The 18955-nt window shown below is 44.4% G+C and overlaps 1 protein-coding gene across 1 annotated transcript in view; it reads right to left on the minus strand.

Annotated features, from left to right (window-relative positions):
* The window catches only part of mnx2b (motor neuron and pancreas homeobox 2b), a 51176-nt gene extending 33164 nt beyond the window's left edge, over positions 1-18012 (minus strand). Inside the window, exon 1 of the mRNA XM_048535059.2 lies at positions 17425-18012. Coding sequence (XP_048391016.1) covers positions 17425-17887 — 463 coding nt within the window. The 5' untranslated portion in view covers positions 17888-18012. The remainder of the gene's footprint in view (positions 1-17424) is intronic.
* Between the last annotated feature and the right edge of the window lie 943 nt (positions 18013-18955).

Genomic DNA, 18955 nt, shown 5'->3' on the forward strand with positions numbered 1-18955 from the left:
CATTTTCGAAATGACTGCCAGACTACTCGGACCCCTTGGCATCAGGGTAGCCCACAAACCCACCAACACACTAAAACAGCAGCTAATGAACTTAAAAGACCCTATACAGACAACAAGCAAAACGAATGTCATCTACAAAATACCTTGCAAGAACTGTGACAAACACTACATTGGACAAACTGGCAGAAAGCTAGCCACCAGGATACATGAACATCAACTAGCCACAAAACGACATGACCCACTATCACTCGTATCCTTACATACAGATGAGGAAGGACACCACTTTGATTGGGACAACACATCCATCCTAGGACAAGCCAAACAGAGACACGCATGAGAATTGCTGGAAGCAAGGCATTCCAACCGGAACTCCATCAACAAACACATTGATTTGGAGCCAATCTACCATCCCCTGAGAAAAAGAACAGGAAATGACATCACCAACGCAGGAAATGACATCACCAACCCAAGGAAACCTAAACAGATAAATAGAAAGCGGGACATAACACCAGCGCTTCATCGGATGCTCACTGATGATGTTACCTAGTATGGTGACGAAACGTCTGAAAACTAACCTTCCAGCTCAGCGAGCAAACTCACATCCAGAACCTCACTGCTCTCTGGTTAGAGAGGTTTAACTTTGTTTTGCATCCCTTTACAAGTGGAAAGATGTCTAAGCCCAACTTATCAATATCTCTTCACAAATTTAAAACCTTTCATTTGAAAAGACCCCCATTGTTCAATAACTGGCACTTGTAAATGTTATTTTCTTCTAGTACCCATCATCAATTAGCAACTCTAGGGTCCACTTAGATATGTCCAGGCTGGCACCCGAGTTGCTAAGATTGTATGGGCCCACACAGTCGTAATGAAGCAAGTTACGGAGTCATAAGGTTGCACAGCATGGAAACAGACCCTTCAGTCCAATTTGTCCATGCCGACCAGATACCCTAAATAAATCTAGTCACATTTGCCAGCATATGGCCCTTCCTACTCATACACCCGTCCAAGTGCCTTTAACTGTTGTAATTGTACTAGGGTCCAACACTTCTTCTGGCAGCTCATTCCATTCACACACACCATCCTCTGTGTAAAATAGTTGCCCCTTAGGTCCCTTTTAAATTCCACCCCTCCTCACCTTAAACCAATGTCCTCTAATGTTGCACTGTCCATCCAGGGAAAAGATCTTGATTATTTACCCTATCCCTGCCCTTTATGATCCTAGAAATCTCTATAAGGTCACCTCACAGCCTCCGATGATGCAGGGAAAATAGCCTCGTTGCCTTGTATGCTTTGGCATCACAAGTGCACATCTAAATGCTCCTTAAATGTTATGAGGGGTTCTGCTTCTACCACCTTTACAGGCAGTTAGTTTCAGATTCCTACTGCAAACTTCTGGTTGAAAACTTTTTCTTCACATCTCCACAAAACCTTCCTCCTCTTACCTTAAATCAATGCCCCGAGTCATTCATCCATCCACCAAGGGGAAAGCTTCCTTCCTGTCAACCTTATCAATGCCATTCATCATTTTATCCATCTCTGCTCTGTGGAAAACAACCCCTTATCCTGAGATTATGACCCTTGGTTCTATAGTCTCCAGCCTAGAGTTAACAAACTACCTCTATCCATCCTGTGGATAATTACTCTGTCTATAGCCTGTGGCACCCCATGAGAATTTTGTGCAAATCATTGATATCACCTCACATTCTTGTGCACCTCAAATGGTTACACTGTTAATGCAGAACCAAAAGTTTTATGTTCAGACTCCACTTCAAAGATATAAGCACTTAATCCATTGTAGCCAGGGGGGAGTGCTGTACTGTCAGAGAGATTGTCTTTTAGATAAAACATTATACTCACCTTTCAGGTGGGATATGAAAGATCCATGACATTATTTGAATTTTCACTGGTGCTCTGATCAATATTTACGCCTCAGTCAACACCACAGGCAGACGATCTAATCAATATCACTTCCGTTTGTGGGAGATTGCTGTATTTCTAAGTGACCACACTTCAACTGTACTTCATTGTCTGCAAAGTGCTTTGGGATATCCAAAGTTGCTTTAAATAAAATATTGCTCTCTTTCTTTCTCTCTCTCTCTCTCTCTCTCTCTCTCTTCCTCTCTTCTTTCCCCCCACCCCATGAGGATGCCATGACTATTATAAACCTCTTTCAATAGAACCAACACCAATCATGCCTACAAGAGAAAACACTACTCTGGCTGGAAGTTCTTGACATCTGCCACGAGAGGGTAAATAAATTGTTAACTTTAAATGTGAAAACACAATCAGTTCACACGGGGTGCCATTACAACAACCAGCAAGCAATGATTTTCCTTTCACCATGGATTATGCCCATCAGTACAAACTAGTCATGCATTACTGACCTTTAAAGTAGATGATTTGAAGGGTGTCTGCTCTGGGTGGGGTAGAATTTTGGCTAGTTAAGCCGCTTCTCAACACTTCTGATTGGCGTGGCCAGAGAGATTCAGGGGATCCTGCTCCTGCTACAGAAGGAGTACATCTCCCTCCCCCATCCTTTGTTCAAATAGATTTGGAATCTATCTCTCTCTTTTGGCCATAAATTTTGCTCTAACTAATTCTCAGTGTCGGACCGAGCAAGAGAAAGTGAAGACTGGCCAGCTAAACGCTATTAGCAATCACATTTACTGGAGTGCACATCTGACAAGTTTCTACATTGGGGAAACCAAGTGGAATCTTGGGGGTCGCTTTGCAGAATACCTACACTCAGTTTGCACTAAACAACTGCACCTCCCAGTCATGAACCATTCCAACTCCCCCTCCTATTCCATGGATGACATGTCCATCCTGGGCCTCCTGCAGGGCCACAATGATGCTACCTGAAGGTTGCAGGAACAGCAAGTCATATTCCGCTTGGGAACCCTGCAGCCCAATGGTATCAGTGATAATGGGAACTGCAGATGCTGGAGAATCCAAGATAATAAAATGTGAGGCTGGATGAACACAGCAGGCCCAGCAGCATCTCAGGAACTCCTGTGATGCTGCTGGGCCTGCTGTGTTCATCCAGCCTCACATTTTATTAGCCCAATGGTATCAATCTGGATTTCACAAGCTTCAAAATCTCCCGTCCCCCTACCACATCCCAAAACCAGCGCAGTGCGCCCCCGCCTCCCTCACTTGTCCTTCCTCCCACCTATGCCCCCTTCCACCTCAAGCCGCACCCCCATTTCCTACCTACTAACCCCATCCCACACCTTTGACCTGTCCATCCTCCCCGGACTGACCTATCCCCTCCCTACCTCCCCACCTACACTTACCTTTACTGACTTCATCCCCGCCTCTTTGACCTGTCTGTCTCCTCTCCACATCCGCCTCCCCCTCTCTCCCTATTTATTTCAGAGCCCCCTTCCCTTTCCCCATTCCTGAAGAAAGGTCTAGGCTCAAAACGTCAGCTTTCCTGCTCCTCTGATGCTGCTTGGCCTGCTGTGTTCATCCAGCTCTACACCTTGTTATCTCTGACAAGCCCTTGCTTTGTGGAGAAGTGTTTTCTCCATTCACTCCTTTGTCATTGAATTGTTGTGTGAAGCGTGAGCTATGCTCCTCTTACTACCGTCATTTTCTTCTAGTCCACTTGAATGAATGGCCTAAAGTGATGTGCCCTTTTGCCTTGTGTGTCAAATGCCTAACTAGCTCATAAAGCCAGCTTTGATTTCTTTATTTTGCAATTACTACTGGGCGTCCCGCTCTGTAGGGTAATCTTCTTAACAGCCAAGTGACTTAGAAACAGTGCCAGAAGATTTTAAGACCTATTTGAACACTCCAGAAAGCCTTCTCACATTCCATAAGTTCAGGATAAGGGGATTTTACCATAATTCTTAAGCTAAACCATTTAGGGACGATGTCAGGATACACTTCTTCAGAACAAAGGGCAGTGGAAATCTGGAATTCTCTCATACAGAAACTGGTCAGCCTGAGGGGTCAATTTGAAAATTATTAAGTCATAGCATTAAGGGTTCCAGCAACAAAATGGGTAGGTGCAGCTAAAATGCACATCACTCATGATCTCCATGAACAATAGAACAGGCTCAAGGGGGCTGAACGGCCTCAACTTGCTACCTGTTTCTGCAACCACAGTGCCTATAGTGCACAGCTAAGACTGACTGCTTCTGTGACAAGTTGCCATTCTGGTGTTACTGTAACAGCACTTAGTTTAATATCTGGTCCAAAAGACAGAGCAACATTCCCTCAGCCATACATTGGAGTGTCAGCCTTGACTTCTGTCTTCAAATTCAACCCAAGATCTTCCAACTTAGAAGCTACCCACTGGGATGCAGTGAACACCTACCATTACGAGGTCCCAGGATTATGGCCTTTTTAAAGACGTGAAATAGTTACAAGAAATTTTGATTTGACATATTACTTTGTTTTGTTGTTTCTGTAGTTTACTAATGGGCTTCAATTCCCATCACCAGCTGAAGTTACCATGAAGGACTCTCTTTCTCAACCATTCCCCTTGCCTGAGGCATGGTGGCCTTCAGGTTAAATCACCACCAGTCATCCCTCTCTCAAATGAGAGAGCAGGTCAATGGTCTGGTAAGACTATGGCAACTTGAATTAATTGCTGTTGACCTGTTGAAGAATGGAATAACTCAGTGATTGTAGACTTTGCTGTGGTAAAGTTCTGGAAATATTTGGCACAGGTGCTAGTGCCTGTGGAGACAGAAACTGAGCTTACTTTATATGACTACTTTTGACTCTTCTCCACAGATGCTGCCAGACCTGCTGAGTTTCTCCAGCACTTCCGGTTTCTACCTCAGATCTGCAGTGATTTTGATTTTATTTCTATGTCCACTTCTGCGTCATTGAGGGGCAATTCTCAGACTAAGAGTATCTGCTTGTACACTTACAATTGTCTTTGTCACATACAGACAATAGGTTCCTGTGATATATTTGTGTGAGAGTCAAAATTGACTGGATAATAGTGGCTGTCTAAAAACAAGGCTCAAAGAAATACAACGCCAGTGTGCATTCGCTGCGCTAATTGAAAAATTTACCCAGTCTCAGGATATTCAATGGGTGCCTTGTGCAATGACTATGATACGGAGTTCATAATCAAGAACCATGGACTCATACTCCAGGATAATATGGGCCCTCAATCCCACTAGTTTGAGATTTTGAATTTAGTTTTTTGACTAAAAGGTTTGGACCGGCAAAAGTGACTGTAAAGTTGTTGGAAAGCCACAACCAAACCCAACTGTTTCACTGAGTCCCATGAAAGAAAGTAATCTGCTATCCTCACCCTGTCTGGCCTACATGTGGCTCTAATCCCACAGCAATGTGGTTGACTCATGTTCATGTGCAGAAGTGATCCATCAAGCCATTCAGTTGTATTGAATTACTCAACGCTGTAGGAGATCCAGCACCATCTTAACAGTGGCAGACTTACCAGTAATGCTCAAATCCTGAGAGTGAATAAAGCAAGGCTCAGAAGTTCTATGGAGTTCTATTCTCTCTGTCTCAACACACAACAGTCAATTTTTGTCATGTTAGTTCTTAGAATATGAGTAATGTTGGCATGTCCCCATATATACACGTGCACATAGAATTAGCAGTAGGCTGCACAGTCCCTTGAGTATACTTCACCACTGACTAAGATCATTGCTGATCTGATTACTCTACAGTCCTGCCTACTCACTATAATCTCTTGCCCCCTTACCTATCAAGAATCTTTCTACCTCTGCTATTAAAATAATCAACAATTCGCTTCCACCACCTTTTGAGGAAGGCAGTTCCAAAGACGTTGACTGTCCCTCCGTACTTGTTGTGAGAAGATGGTGACAGTGGAACTTTTGCTTGGTTTGCAGAATTGTTGATCTTCAACAACTTTTTGATTTCAGGGCATTTCATTTCGGAGGATATTGAAAGTCAATGACAACAGGAGTGAAATGTAGGCCAGACTGGATTCCCATCCTTGAAGAACATTCACGAAAATGATGTTTTTACAATCATCTGACAGCTCTGCAGTCAGTTATTCTTCTGGTGCAAGTTGACAAATGACTAGATGTATCAAGTTCAGTTTCACATGGTGATTGGCTGAACTCATAATTTATTAACATGTAATGATCCAAAGACGGGAGACCCCAACATGACAACTGGGAAAGTTAATTCTGGTTATTTAATTAAAAATGAATCTGGAAATAAAGCTGCTCTCCATCACAATGACGATGAATCCACTGGATTGTAAGAATCCATCCATTTCACCAATGTCCTTTAGGGAAGCAGTTCTGCCATGTGCATCTATATTGAGTCTGGCCTAAACGTGGCTCCAGACGCACAGAAATGGTGGGCAGAACACTATACCTGTCAATTAGGTAAGAGGGTGGCAGTAGTTTATCTGCCCACATACCTCGGAGGCTTCGAATGACAGGGAAAGCCAGCCATTGGTCAGTAGAGTATCCAAATGGAATAAGATTTCTCTGAAAGAGGTGAAATTTTTCATTTTCTATTAATGCTCTTACATGGCCAGCATCCACTGTCTATCCCAAATTGTTATTCAACTGAGTGGCTTGCAGAGGGTGGTTAAGAATCACCCACATTGCTGTGGACCTGGAGTCACATGTAGGCTACACCAAGTAAGTTTGGCAGGTTCCCTTCCCGAAAGAAGTGAACCAGATGGGTTTTTAACAACAATCAATATCTGTCATTGTAACAATCACTGATACCAGCTTTCAATTCCAAATTTATAATTAAACTTAAATTCTACCAGCTGCAGAGTTAGGGTTTGAAATGATGTTCTTACAACATTAACCTTGGCCTTAGTATTACTAATCTAGTGACATCATCACTATAACCCATTATGAATGAATGAAGTATAGAGTCAGGATACTCCAGGATTCATGAGTGTGGGATGGGTTTGATGAACCAGATGGTCATTTACTGCAATAATGGGAACTGCAGATGCTGGAGAATCCAAGATAATGAAATGTGAGGCTGGATGAACACAGCAGGCGCAGCAGCATCACAGGAGCACAAAAGCTGACGTTTCGGGCCTAGACCCTTCATCAGAGAGGGGGATGAGGTGAGGGTTCTGGAATAAATAGGAAGGGGGGGGGAGGCAGACCAAAGATGGAGAGAAAAGAAGATAGGTGGAGAGGAGAGTATAGGTGGGGAAGTAGGGAGGGGATAGGTCAGTCCAGGGAAAACGGACAGGTCAAGGAGGTGGGATGAGGTATTTACTGCCTGTCTTTGTCATGTATATAACATACCACACACATACCACACACAATTGCACTTACACACAGACACATGCAGATACACAATCAGTCATTCACACATATAGACACATACATGCAGACATACATACACATAGACATATACAGATGCAGACACATGGTCACATATACACATTCAGCCACACACACAAGCATACACACAGAGATATATACAGGCAGACACAAGCTCATACACACATACACACAATTCACATTGAAGTTTACCCTCTATGTGATGGAATGGTTCTAAACGCATTCCCTATTTTCACCGCTTTTCCATCACACAGGAACATTACATGAAGGAAAATATACAACCATCCTAATGTTCCTTGCTACACATCAGAGGAAACTATCACGTTAAACTAACTGGCCTTGTTGCCAGTTACATGTAGGGTTCATGACAGAGTTTTAGATATGATTCGGAAACTTTGCCAAGGTTTGCATCATAGTTTCAACACCATCTGTTTAAACGGAAATAAACAGACATTGATGGACAGAGAAAAATGATAGATTAATATTTCATCATAACCCTTTAATATGTTGACAGGAAGCCTGAATTCAGATTACGAAGTTCCCCATTAGAGTGCTGTTTTAAAACAGCTTTCACCACAAAAAAGGACAATTGTTAAAGTCAGTCCTGAAGAGCAGAAATTAAAATCTCCAAGGTAATCAAGGATATAGGGATTGATCAAGGAAATGAAGGTGAGGAAAAACATTTAGCTGGGTGTTATTGAATGGTAGAGCAGACAAGAAGGGCAGATGGTCTACACCTATTCTGATGTTCTTTTGGGTCACCAAGTGCCACAGTTGAATCAAATGCAACCCAGACTGACAGGATGTAGGTCTTCTCCATCCATTAGAGTCCTTTTGGTCTTGGACAGCCACTGTCCAGTATCTACCCAGTGGGAACCTATGGCACAGATTAGTCGTCTCACTCAAAGAGGTCATGGCATTATTGCTATTGAAAATGGTTAATGCTGCAGTGCGTGGATCTTTACATTTACCCTATCGCTGCATGCAGCTACCTTAAACCCACTGTTTGAATTATTGGGCTGATTGGCCTACCTCAGCTCCTACGTCTTAATTGAAAACAAATCCCACATTAAAAGTGATTTGCCAGTTTGGATTTGGCAGTAGGGCAGGAGCGACATCCAGGAATATAAAATAAAACTGCATCAATCTAAAGCATGAATAAAACACTAGATATGCTTTTCGAAAAAATGCTATACTGAATAGACACTAAATCTAAATAAAAACCGAAAGAACTGTGGATGCTGTCAATCAAGAACAAAAACAGAAATTGCTGGAAAAGCTCAGCAGGTCTGGCAGCATCACTGAAGGAGAAAACAGAGTTAACATTCCGGGTCTGGTCACCCTTCCTCGGAAAACAAAACCTAGTTTAACATCAGTTTTGTTGGGTATTTAAAACATTTTTAAAAAAATCTACCACAATGCTAAGCCTGCTATTTTTTAAGTACTTTTCAGTCAAACACTATACCTGGTTAAAATCCCCTCAATACAACAAATTTTAATTTAGACACAGATCAGCAGGTAACAATTAACCCTCTCAGTCCTGAGGGTCTTTTGACACTTTGAACATTTGTTGCCTCAGGAGTGGCAAGTGAGTTAGTAACTGAGGGAACCAAAAATCATAAACCTCTTTAATCCAGCAGATCCGTCTCTGTAACCAGAAACAGAGGCGCACTGTGCTAAAGACAGGTTAGCTCAGCTGGTAGAGACAGTTGGTTTGTAATACAGATTCAGTTACCTGTGCTGGCATTGATTTCTGTAAAAGGTTATTTTTCTTAGTCGCACCTGAGATGTGGTGACACTTAGGATAAACCACTTTGTCTAATGGGTCAGCTGTACTGTGTGACTTTTCCATTTCTGTGCAAAGGCTTGTTGACTGTTTTGCTCAACTGTCCCAAGTTTGGCTTTGGAAGGGTTACCACCAGCAGCCCCATCCTCATTGAGGGTTCTTGTTCCGCTCTGTGATCTGTTCTGAAGACTGGATTAACTCTGTTTCTCTGTCCACACACTTATTGAGTTTCTCCAGCTGTGTCTGTTTCAGATTTCCACAGTGCGTTGCTTTTTTCAGTGAAGGAACCCCACGTGTTCTTGCCGACTCCATATTCATCGTGGAAACCAAATGTTACTTCTGACTTCTCCTAAGATGCTGCTTGGCCTGCTGTGTTTTTCCAGCTCCACACTTTGTTATCTTGGATTCTCCAGCATCTGCAGTTCCCATTATCACTGTTACTACTGACTTTGTTATTAAAAAATAAGTAACAGCATCCCACGTGGAAATTAACTTATAAAAAGCTTAATGTTCTCAAATAGAATGGAAGCTGTTTCTCTCAACACTATGGTAGTCACATTGGGGGGAACATGGGGATAAAATTGTGAGACAGTGGGGATGTAGAGGGGATCATTTCAGTGCAGAGCCTCCACTCTGTATACACTTAGCTGTGTCAATCTCACAACTCATTGTTTTTATTTCTCCCTGTTTTTTTGTACTTTGATCACCAAACCAAGCCACAATAACACTTGAGGCTACCTCTGACAGTAAAGGGGCAGTATATCTTCGGTGCTCCCTCTCAAATTCTTTGTCCGAGGGACTGGTCAAGGAACTGTAGGGTTCCAAACAAGGATCAGCCTATGAAAGTGATAATGGGAACTGCAGATGCTGGAGATTCCAAGATAACAAAGTATGGTGCTGGATGAGGCCTGCTGTGTTCTTCCAGCTCCACACTTTGTTATCTCAGCCTATGAAAGGATAGGCACATTGCTTATAAACTTTAGCCAATGAGGAGGTTATGGCCTAGGGTTATTACCACTAGACTATTAATTCAGAGACCCAAGTAATGTTCTGGGGACCCAGGTTCAAATGTTGGCTACAGATGGTGAAACTTGAAATCAACTTTAAAAGAAAAGTTTGGAATGAAGAGTCAAATAATCTTTTTAATTGTTTGAAAAACCCATTTGGTTCACAAACACCATTTAGGGAAATAAACTGCTGCCCTTCCCTGCACTGGCCTACATGTGACTCCAGACCCACTGCAATGTGGTTGACTCTTAATTTGGGCAGCTGGGATGGGTAATAGGTAGAAACTGAATTAAACAAAAGAACCAGAAACTCTAGCTCTTCCTTCATCTTCGCGAAGCTCTGGTCCTAAATATAATTCCCTGTCATAAATCACTTTAAGTTGCTACAGAGACGATCCAGGTTGATCCAATCCTCCCATCCGCTGTTTTGTTGAAGGACACTGCACCATGCTGCCCGCACCTGTGTTTATATTACTTTTTGATTCTATTTACCTCTAGCAACCAGAAGATAGAACAAGATTCCTCCCAAAATAAGAGATTAAGGTGTGTCCCTCACAAAAATAGACTTCTGTTGGGAGCCTCTGCCCCGTTGACTGCGAAACCTGGCATCTTTGAGATGTAAAGCTGTTGAACTGCAGATTGAAACCCACAGCAACCCTGCTCTCCTTACCAACAGGAAAAAGTTTGGAACTGCCTTCACAAGATGTTATTAGTTCTACATATGAGCTTGGCTGTAACATTTACCTGAATATTTGTGCAGAGCATCACATTCACAATGGGATGTGCAGCAATAAGCCAGACAGCATTACAACACACAAGCTTTGGGAAAGATTATAAGAGGTACAGAGCAAACTTGGGATTTAGTTCGTCGGCTGCTGAACCCTCATCCATCATTCATTACCTACATAATGGACTATTCCAATGCAATCTGGCTGTAGCTCACATTGTACTCTTTGTAAACATGAAACATTCAAAACTCTGCTTCTCTGTCGACAGCAAGACCCACTTACTGACCACCCTTGTGTCCTCTGACCTAAATTGGCTCACCTTCCAGCAAGTTCTTGGCAATTGTGTTCTCAATCTTGTTTTCAAATCCCCCCATGCCCTCACCCTCTCCCCTATTTCTTTATAATCCTCCTGTCCCACAATGCTCCAAGGTCACTGCATTCTGGCCTCTAGACCACCTTCGATTATAGTGAAGCCACCTTAGCCCTGATCTCTGCATTTCTTTCTCTACATCTCTCTGCTTCACTTTCTTACTTCAAGATACCTCTTAAAACCTAGAGATCGTAATAACTGTAGATGCTGAGTCAGAGATAACACAGTGTGTTGCTGGAGGAACTCAGCAGGCCAGGCAGCACCAGAAGAGCAGGAAAGTTGACACTTCGGGTCGGAACCCTTCTTCAGAATTAGTTTCTGAAGAATGGTCCTGACCCGAAACGTTAACTTTCTTGCTCCTCTGATGCTGCCTGCCCTGCTGTGTTCCTCCAGCAACACACTATTATCACTTAAAACCTACCTGTTTGACCAAGTCATTCCTTGACCTATAATGTTTTTGTGAGGCACCTAGACTCATTTTATGTTGACCTAAGCTTTGTTTAGAAATTAAATGTTTGGCCATTTTATGGCACACATGCGGAGCAGGTGGATCATGAACTTTGACCTTCTCGCCTAAAGGGACTAATGTACCACAAGATCCTTTCCAGATATTTTTAATCAAACTATTCAGACATGTTACCGCATGCCTCTGGAGCAGGGGCTACTTAAAACCTCTGGCTTTCTGCCCCAGAGGTGGAGACACTACCTCTGCAGCACCAGAACTTCTTTATGCCAATGTTTCTGCCTGGTTCTGAATGAGGAAATACCAACTACATCACAGGTATAGCCAACCTTTATATTTCTGAGATAACAAGGTGTAGAGCTGGATGAACACAGCAGGCCAAGCAGCATCTTAGGAGCAGGAAAGCTGACGTTTCGGGCCTAGACCTGAAACATCAGCTTTCCTGCAAAGGGTCTAGACCTGAAACATCAGCTTTCCTGCTCCTCAGATGTTGCTTGGCCTGCTGTGTTCATCCAGCTCTACACCTTGTCATCTCAGATTCTCCAGCGTCTGCAGTTCCTATTATCTCTTTATATTTCTGAAGTTTTCTGAAGAAGGGTGCAGACCCTTTCTGCTCCTCTGATGCTGTCTGACCTGCTGTGTTCCTCCAGCTTTACTCCTTGTTATCACTTAATATTTCCCCCTTTTTAAAACTATAATTACATTTGCCTAAACAACCTCTTAATAAACACTGCTGGAGTGAGTGGGGCTTGATCCCAGAGGTAGAAACACTTCCACCAGAGCCCTCCAAGATCCTTTATAAGTTGTTGCTAAATAGTAGGCTATCTACGATGTGGGTGATTGGCTATTGACTAGAGAATTGGGGGACTCAGTGGCCTCCTGCCTTTATTCCCAGGGCGCTCCTCCTGAAGTCCTGTAAAATACATTCAGTCTCACTTATTCGTCCCAGTCCAACGATGAAGCTGCTAGATCCCAGATCCCTTTTCACTGGTGGAAATTGCAGCGGAATGCTGCGAAATCTCACCGCAAACTTCAAGTGGCGCCGGCCGCAGCAAATCAGCTGGGCCACACAACAATTTTAACCAGTCGGAGGTGAATCTCATCATAACTGGCGCATCAGTGAAAACGGCAGGGCCCTGGGACATCAATCTTCAATTTCCCCCCCCAAAAAAACCCATTTCAGATTTAGGTAGGAATCTAGAGAAACGAGATCAGCCCGCTTTTAAATCAAATGAACCTCAGTGTGGATTTGGTATCAAGCACCAGGAGGATATATAAATACACCCGAGCGTTATATCTGCCATTCGACCCATCGCTCCCAATGTGGGATGTAAACACAGTTCCAAAACAGAGTACCCGGAGCCGGAACTGCTCCCATTTCACCTTCCTCTGCTTTTTCAATTAAATATTGCTTCCAGTTTTTTTTTGTTCCTTTTTTTGCCGATTCCCGTGTGTGAAGCAGATTCGATTGTTTACCCTGAAATCAGACCACAGCTGCTTCTATCTCCTCCTGGGCCCACACAATAAACACAGGCGTTCACAGGCAAAACATCACACGCTCAAATCTGGAATAAATAGGGAGAGAGGGGGAGGCGGACCGAAGATGGAGAGAAAAGAAGATAGGTGGAGAGGAGAGCATAGGTGGGGAGGTAGGGAGGGGATAGGTCAGTCCAGGGAAGACGGACAGGTCAAGGAGGTGGGATGAGGTTAGTAGGAGATGGAGGTGCGGCTTGGGGTGGGAGGAGGGGATGGGTGAGAGGAAGAACAGGTTAGGGAGGCAGAGACAGGCTGGACTGGTTTTGGGATGCAGTGGGTTGGGGGGAAGAGCTGGGCTGGTTGTGTGGTGCAGTGGGGGGAGGGGACGAACTGGGCTGGTTTAGGGATGCAGTTGGGGAAGGGGAAACCTGTCTCTGCCTCCCTAACCTGTTCTTCCTCTCACCCATCCCTTCCTCCCACCCCAAGCCGCACCCCCATCTACTTACTAACCTCATCCCACCTCCTTGACCTGTCCGTCTTCCCTGGACTGACCTATCCCCTCCCTACCTCCCCACCTACACTCTCTCCACCTATCTTCTTTTCTCTCCATCTTCGGTCCGCCTCCCCCCCCCCCCCCCTATTTATTCCAGAACCCTCACCCCATCCCCCTCTCTGATGAAGGGTCTACGCCCGAAACGTCAGCTTTTGTGCTCCTGAGATGCTGCTGGGCCTGCTGTGTTCATCCAGCCTCACATTTTGTTGTCTTGGATTCTCCAGCATCTGCAGTCCCCATTATCTCTCACACGCTCAAATCTGTTTCATTTTCCTGAACCATACAGACGCTGTTGCTGTGAAATTTGCCTCTGTTTCTGTCTCACCGCAATCACACCAGGGGCAATAAATATGGAAATGCTGGGAATGGGTCAGGGCAGTGTTAACATATGAAGTTCTCTTCATAGGAAAGCAGATTTACTTCAGCCCTATGTAGATATGTTTTTAAATCTCCCATCTGCTTCGCGCGTGTTCCAATTCGTATTGTATTTAAAACATTAACTCTCTCTCCGTGCTGCCAGGCCTGCCGAGTTTCTCCAGTATTTTCAGTTGTTGTTACAGATCTCCAGTATCCGCTGTTCCTTATTTTATTTCACTCTATCTTTCTCTCAGTCTATCCCTCACTTTTTTGGTCGTTTCCCCCGTTTAGGTGTTAACTTTACCCCTTTTTTCACCGTTTATTCTTTCCTTCCTTCTCTACCTCTATTATTGCCTTCCATTCTTCCCACAGCCCACCTCACACACGCACAGCCCTCAAAGTGTGTTCCGCAGCATCTTTCCAATCGTATTATCTACACACACATACACACCGATCTCTTCAGTTCAGCTAATGGGCCGTGAAACAACCTGTTTTCAGCTGCAGTTTGAACTAATTTTTCCAAAGAGCAATTAAACTGACAAAGACAACTTCCTTTTACAAGACTGGCCTCTTCACACACACACACCACACACACACTCCTCACACCACACACACACTCCTCACACACACACACCTCTCTCTCACACACACCAGCCACTGCCTCACCAGACGGGCATGGGGCAGTATTACAAACGTTCTATACCATACAAGGGCAAGGATTATTTCTGAAGATTTTAGTACCATCTATTTAAATCTGACAGGCATGTACACAACAGTGACTGGACTCAAAAACACCTAATTGTCTGGTGTTGGGGAGGTGACAGTTTAGTAGCATTGTTGTTAGTCTATTCATGAAAAGATCCGTGTAATGTTCCGGAGGCGCGAGTTCAAGTCCTGCCACGGCAGATGGTGGAATTTGAATTCACCTATAATAAAAAGGAGCACAAGTCTCATAGTGACCATTGTCACCTAAACCCAGCTCGTTCACTAATATCTTTGAGGGAGGACGGGTTGACTCTTATCTGCCCCCGGGTAACTGGCAATACAATGCTGGCCCAATCAGCAACCCACGAATGATTTTTTTAAAATATAAAACCACTTTCTAAAACGATTGTGAAAGAGCTACTGCAGATAACGATGGGCCGTATGAACTCTTTCTACATCGGAACAGTTGTCCATTCAGCACCTCCGGCTGTTCCGCAAGAATCGATGATGAGGGAATACAACAAAAACCGAAATTGCTGGAGAAACTCAGCAGGTCTGAACAGCGTCTGTGTGGAGAGAGAGGGAAACAGAATTAACGTTTCAAGTGCGGAGTCACCGCTCATCGGAACCCTGAGGCTGCCAGACCTGCCGAGTTTCTCCAACATTCCCTATGTCAGTTTCAGGAACCCCACATCCCACAATGTTTTGCTACGATTTTGGGAATTGAATTAAGGTTAATTTCTCACAAAATATCCATCAACAAATTTCGAGTCGGTTTTCTCTCTTGCGCTTTGGGATCCCTATTTCCCGTTTAATTGGCGTGAAAACTGTTTCGTTACAATATGATTAAAGGTGCTCCATACCGTGCCACACTCTCTATGCCTGGATGTACACGCACAGATTAACCATATGTAGACAACGAGACTAAACATCTCTCTCTTTCCAAATGTCCGTAAATGAATTTGAAATTTTCGGACTGAGTGAAATTCCGGTCAAATCGGTCCCCTGTCCCATTACTTTGGACGCAGGTGGAATTGAGAAGTTTAATCCCACTTCAATGTCAGCGCTGCCTGAGGGGAAAGAGAGAGTTCTGAGCCGGCGCTTTCTTCTCACTCAGTCTGAAACATTCCGACGCGGAACTCTCTCCCAAGTGGCCCCGCTCAAAAACACAACAGATTCAGCCACAGGACCTGCCACAAGAAATCTCACTTTGTGAGAAACGTCTGGATTGACCGCACGGACAAGTACAAAAACTATAAGGGATAGGAGCAGAAATAGGCCATTCAGCCCATCTTTCAATGTCTGATCTGATAATCCTCAACTTCATTTTCCTGCCTTTTCCCAACAACCTTCAGATAACACTTCTCAAATTTTAAATGTAATGTTGATCACGCTCTCTGTGAGCCTTCCCTGCAGTCCTAACATTGGATTCCTCGCTCTATTCTATTACCTTAATACATTTTGTTTCGTATGATCTGCCTATGGCAAAACACAACGTTTTACTCTACATAGAAGCGTGCGACAATAATAAATTAAATTTTAAAAAGAAACAAACAGAAATTGTCAGAAAAACTGAACAGGTCTGGCAGCATCTGTGGGGGAAATCAGAGGTAACATTTAGGGTCCAGTTTTCAAAGAAAAGTTTAAAAAATGCCTGTCTACCTCAGCCTTGAATATATTTAATGATCTCTGTGATAAAGAATCTTGCTGATACCCTCTGAGAGAACAAATTTCTCCTCGTGTCTGGTGCCTTCTGGTCCTAGAATCATAGAAATATATAGTAAAGAAGAAGCCCATTCGGCCTATCAACTCTGAGCTGTCAAAAGTCTGTACCGCAGTAGATTCTCCAACAAGGGGAAAACGACCTCTCTCTATCTACCCAGTCCAGCCCTTCAGATATTGTACACGGAACAGTCACGTTTATTTCCATAATGTGTCTGGCCAAATTAATTTGTTTGCTCTCCAAGTCTTCAAAGAGTATTTCTCAGAGAATTTCGACTTCAACAGAAATCCTGTAAAACGATGGATCTGAGCAGCCTCCACCTCAAAACCATTTCTGTTTGCCTGTGTTTATTTGTGAGAAGCAGGGCGTTAATAACGTAACGATGTCCGGAAATTTCACCATTAACGCAGGGGACAACGGGATGCCATGTCTAGCGGCAAAACCGAACGCAATTTTTTAAAAAAACTATCAAAAGAAAACAAACTGAAAACAGGCAAATCGAGCAGAAAATTAATTGTTGATCTTTGCAACAAACAATCCCCTAACTCGATATCCACAGAGCATAGCGTCTTCGGCCCACCCACCCGCTGCTGGCTTCCTGCAATGCAATGAATTTACAATTCCTTGTCCGTAACCTCGCAAATTTGCTCCTTGTTTTCTTACTTAAGCCTTTATCAATTCTATTTGCAAGTTACTCGAATTTGCTCGCGTGCAATGCTACTTCTCAGCATCTCATGTTACAAATCCTTGTTTTGAATCTCCGTTGGTTCATTTGTCTTTAAGCTGCGTGATTTTAACTCGGTGTAAAATCTACATTGAGTTAAAATCGGGCCCTCGGCCGCTCGATCGAACCTCACAGGAGTCGGACCCTTTATAAATGTTAGGAGACGCGCTGCAGTTGAGAATACATATTGATGGGGCTTGTTAACTTTTGCACAGAGTCGGTGGCTTTATCTGACTTGGTACTCACTGCTATAGTCAGGCAGTCTCGGTATCATCATCCCAGCAGCTTGAGCCCGGAGCCAATGGTCTAACTGAAACGATGCCGCCGCCGCCGCTTTCAGTTGCTCGGGGTGCGGCTGTGGAAACTGAGGGAAGGCGCTGTAGGTCAGCGCCGGGTGCTGGGCTCCCAATCCCGGATAAGTGTACACCGGGTGGCCGTACATAGCTGGGTGGGACAGGGAGCCAAGGCCCGGCGGTTGCAGGTTTAGCAAACCCGGTTTGGGAATGATACTGCTGCTACTGGCCAGCGGTAAGCCGGTCCCCTTTTCCCGGGGAGAAGGCGTCTCGGTGCGGATACAGGAGCCAGGGCTCCCCGCTGAACTCTCAGGCACCGAGCTGGGGCTCAGCACCGGGGGAGAGGAGCTCGGCATGGCCCGGGGAGGCTCCTCAGCGAGCAAAGCGTCGATCCGGAAGTTTTTCGACTTTTCCATGTCGTGAAAGCAAGCAGGAGGGAGATTCTGGGGGGAATGTGGGTAGTAACGTGAAGTTGGAGCCTCTCTCTCTCTCACACACACACTAACAACCTGTGACCCTCTCTTAACCACAGCTACCTGGATCTCTCTCACTGTCAGCAGGGACTGGCCCTCTCTCTCTCTCTCTATCCCACCCACTGGTACTCTCTAAACATGAGCCTCTCTCTCTCTCTCCCAGCTGCTGATAAACCTCACGGGGCCAGTCTAAAATTGGGCTGTTTGTTCTACAGTTGGTTTCTCATCGGATGGCACCTTGTGTCTTCCAGTCTCTCTTATATTGCCAGCTTGTCTGTGTGCACAGCCGCTCTGGGTGTCACTTTGTCTCTTTCGCTCTCTGGCAATCTGTCCCCGTTTCTCTGCCTCCCAGTGTGTCATTCTCCCTTCACTGTCGCCCACTTTCCTGTGTCTCCCTGCTTCTGATTGTCTCTGCCTGTGTGTGTGTGTCTGTCTCTCGCTCACTTTCTGAATGTGTGTCTCTGTATGTCTCTCTCCTTCACCTTCGGTCTGTGTGTCTGTCTATCCCTCACTCTCCCTCACTTTCGGTATATGTGTGTGTGTGTGTGTGTGTGTGTGTGTGTGTGCGCGCCTTACCCTCTCACTCAGTCTGTGTCTCTTCTGTGTCCCTATCTATGTGCTCCTCTCTGTTAGTGTGCATCTCTCTTCTGTCTCTCTCTCCCTCTTTTAAGTGCCCCTCTCGCTCTTTAAAATCTTTCACCCCCAAATTCCTTATTTTTACTTCTGAGAGTTTGTAGGGCTTTTATTTTGCTTTTTATAAAAATCATCCCCTTTTTTGACTGAACAAGGGAAAATAGCTTTTTCCGGGACTTCCCTAAATTGTGGATTCTCTCACTTCGCTGTCTCTCGCTGTCCTGTCTCCGGTCTTTCTAGGTGTGGCAGTGAATCTACGCGTTCCCTTTGAGAGTCTCTGTGAAAATGTTAGCCACTCTTCAGCCCCCAGGGGTATTACATGATCATCCTCCAAACCCCCCAAAACCCCTCATGTTCTCTGAAACGGGGAAAGACTGA

Source organism: Stegostoma tigrinum, chromosome 7 (assembly GCF_030684315.1).
Source record: "Stegostoma tigrinum isolate sSteTig4 chromosome 7, sSteTig4.hap1, whole genome shotgun sequence".
Classification (NCBI taxonomy): Eukaryota; Metazoa; Chordata; class Chondrichthyes; order Orectolobiformes; family Stegostomatidae; genus Stegostoma; species Stegostoma tigrinum.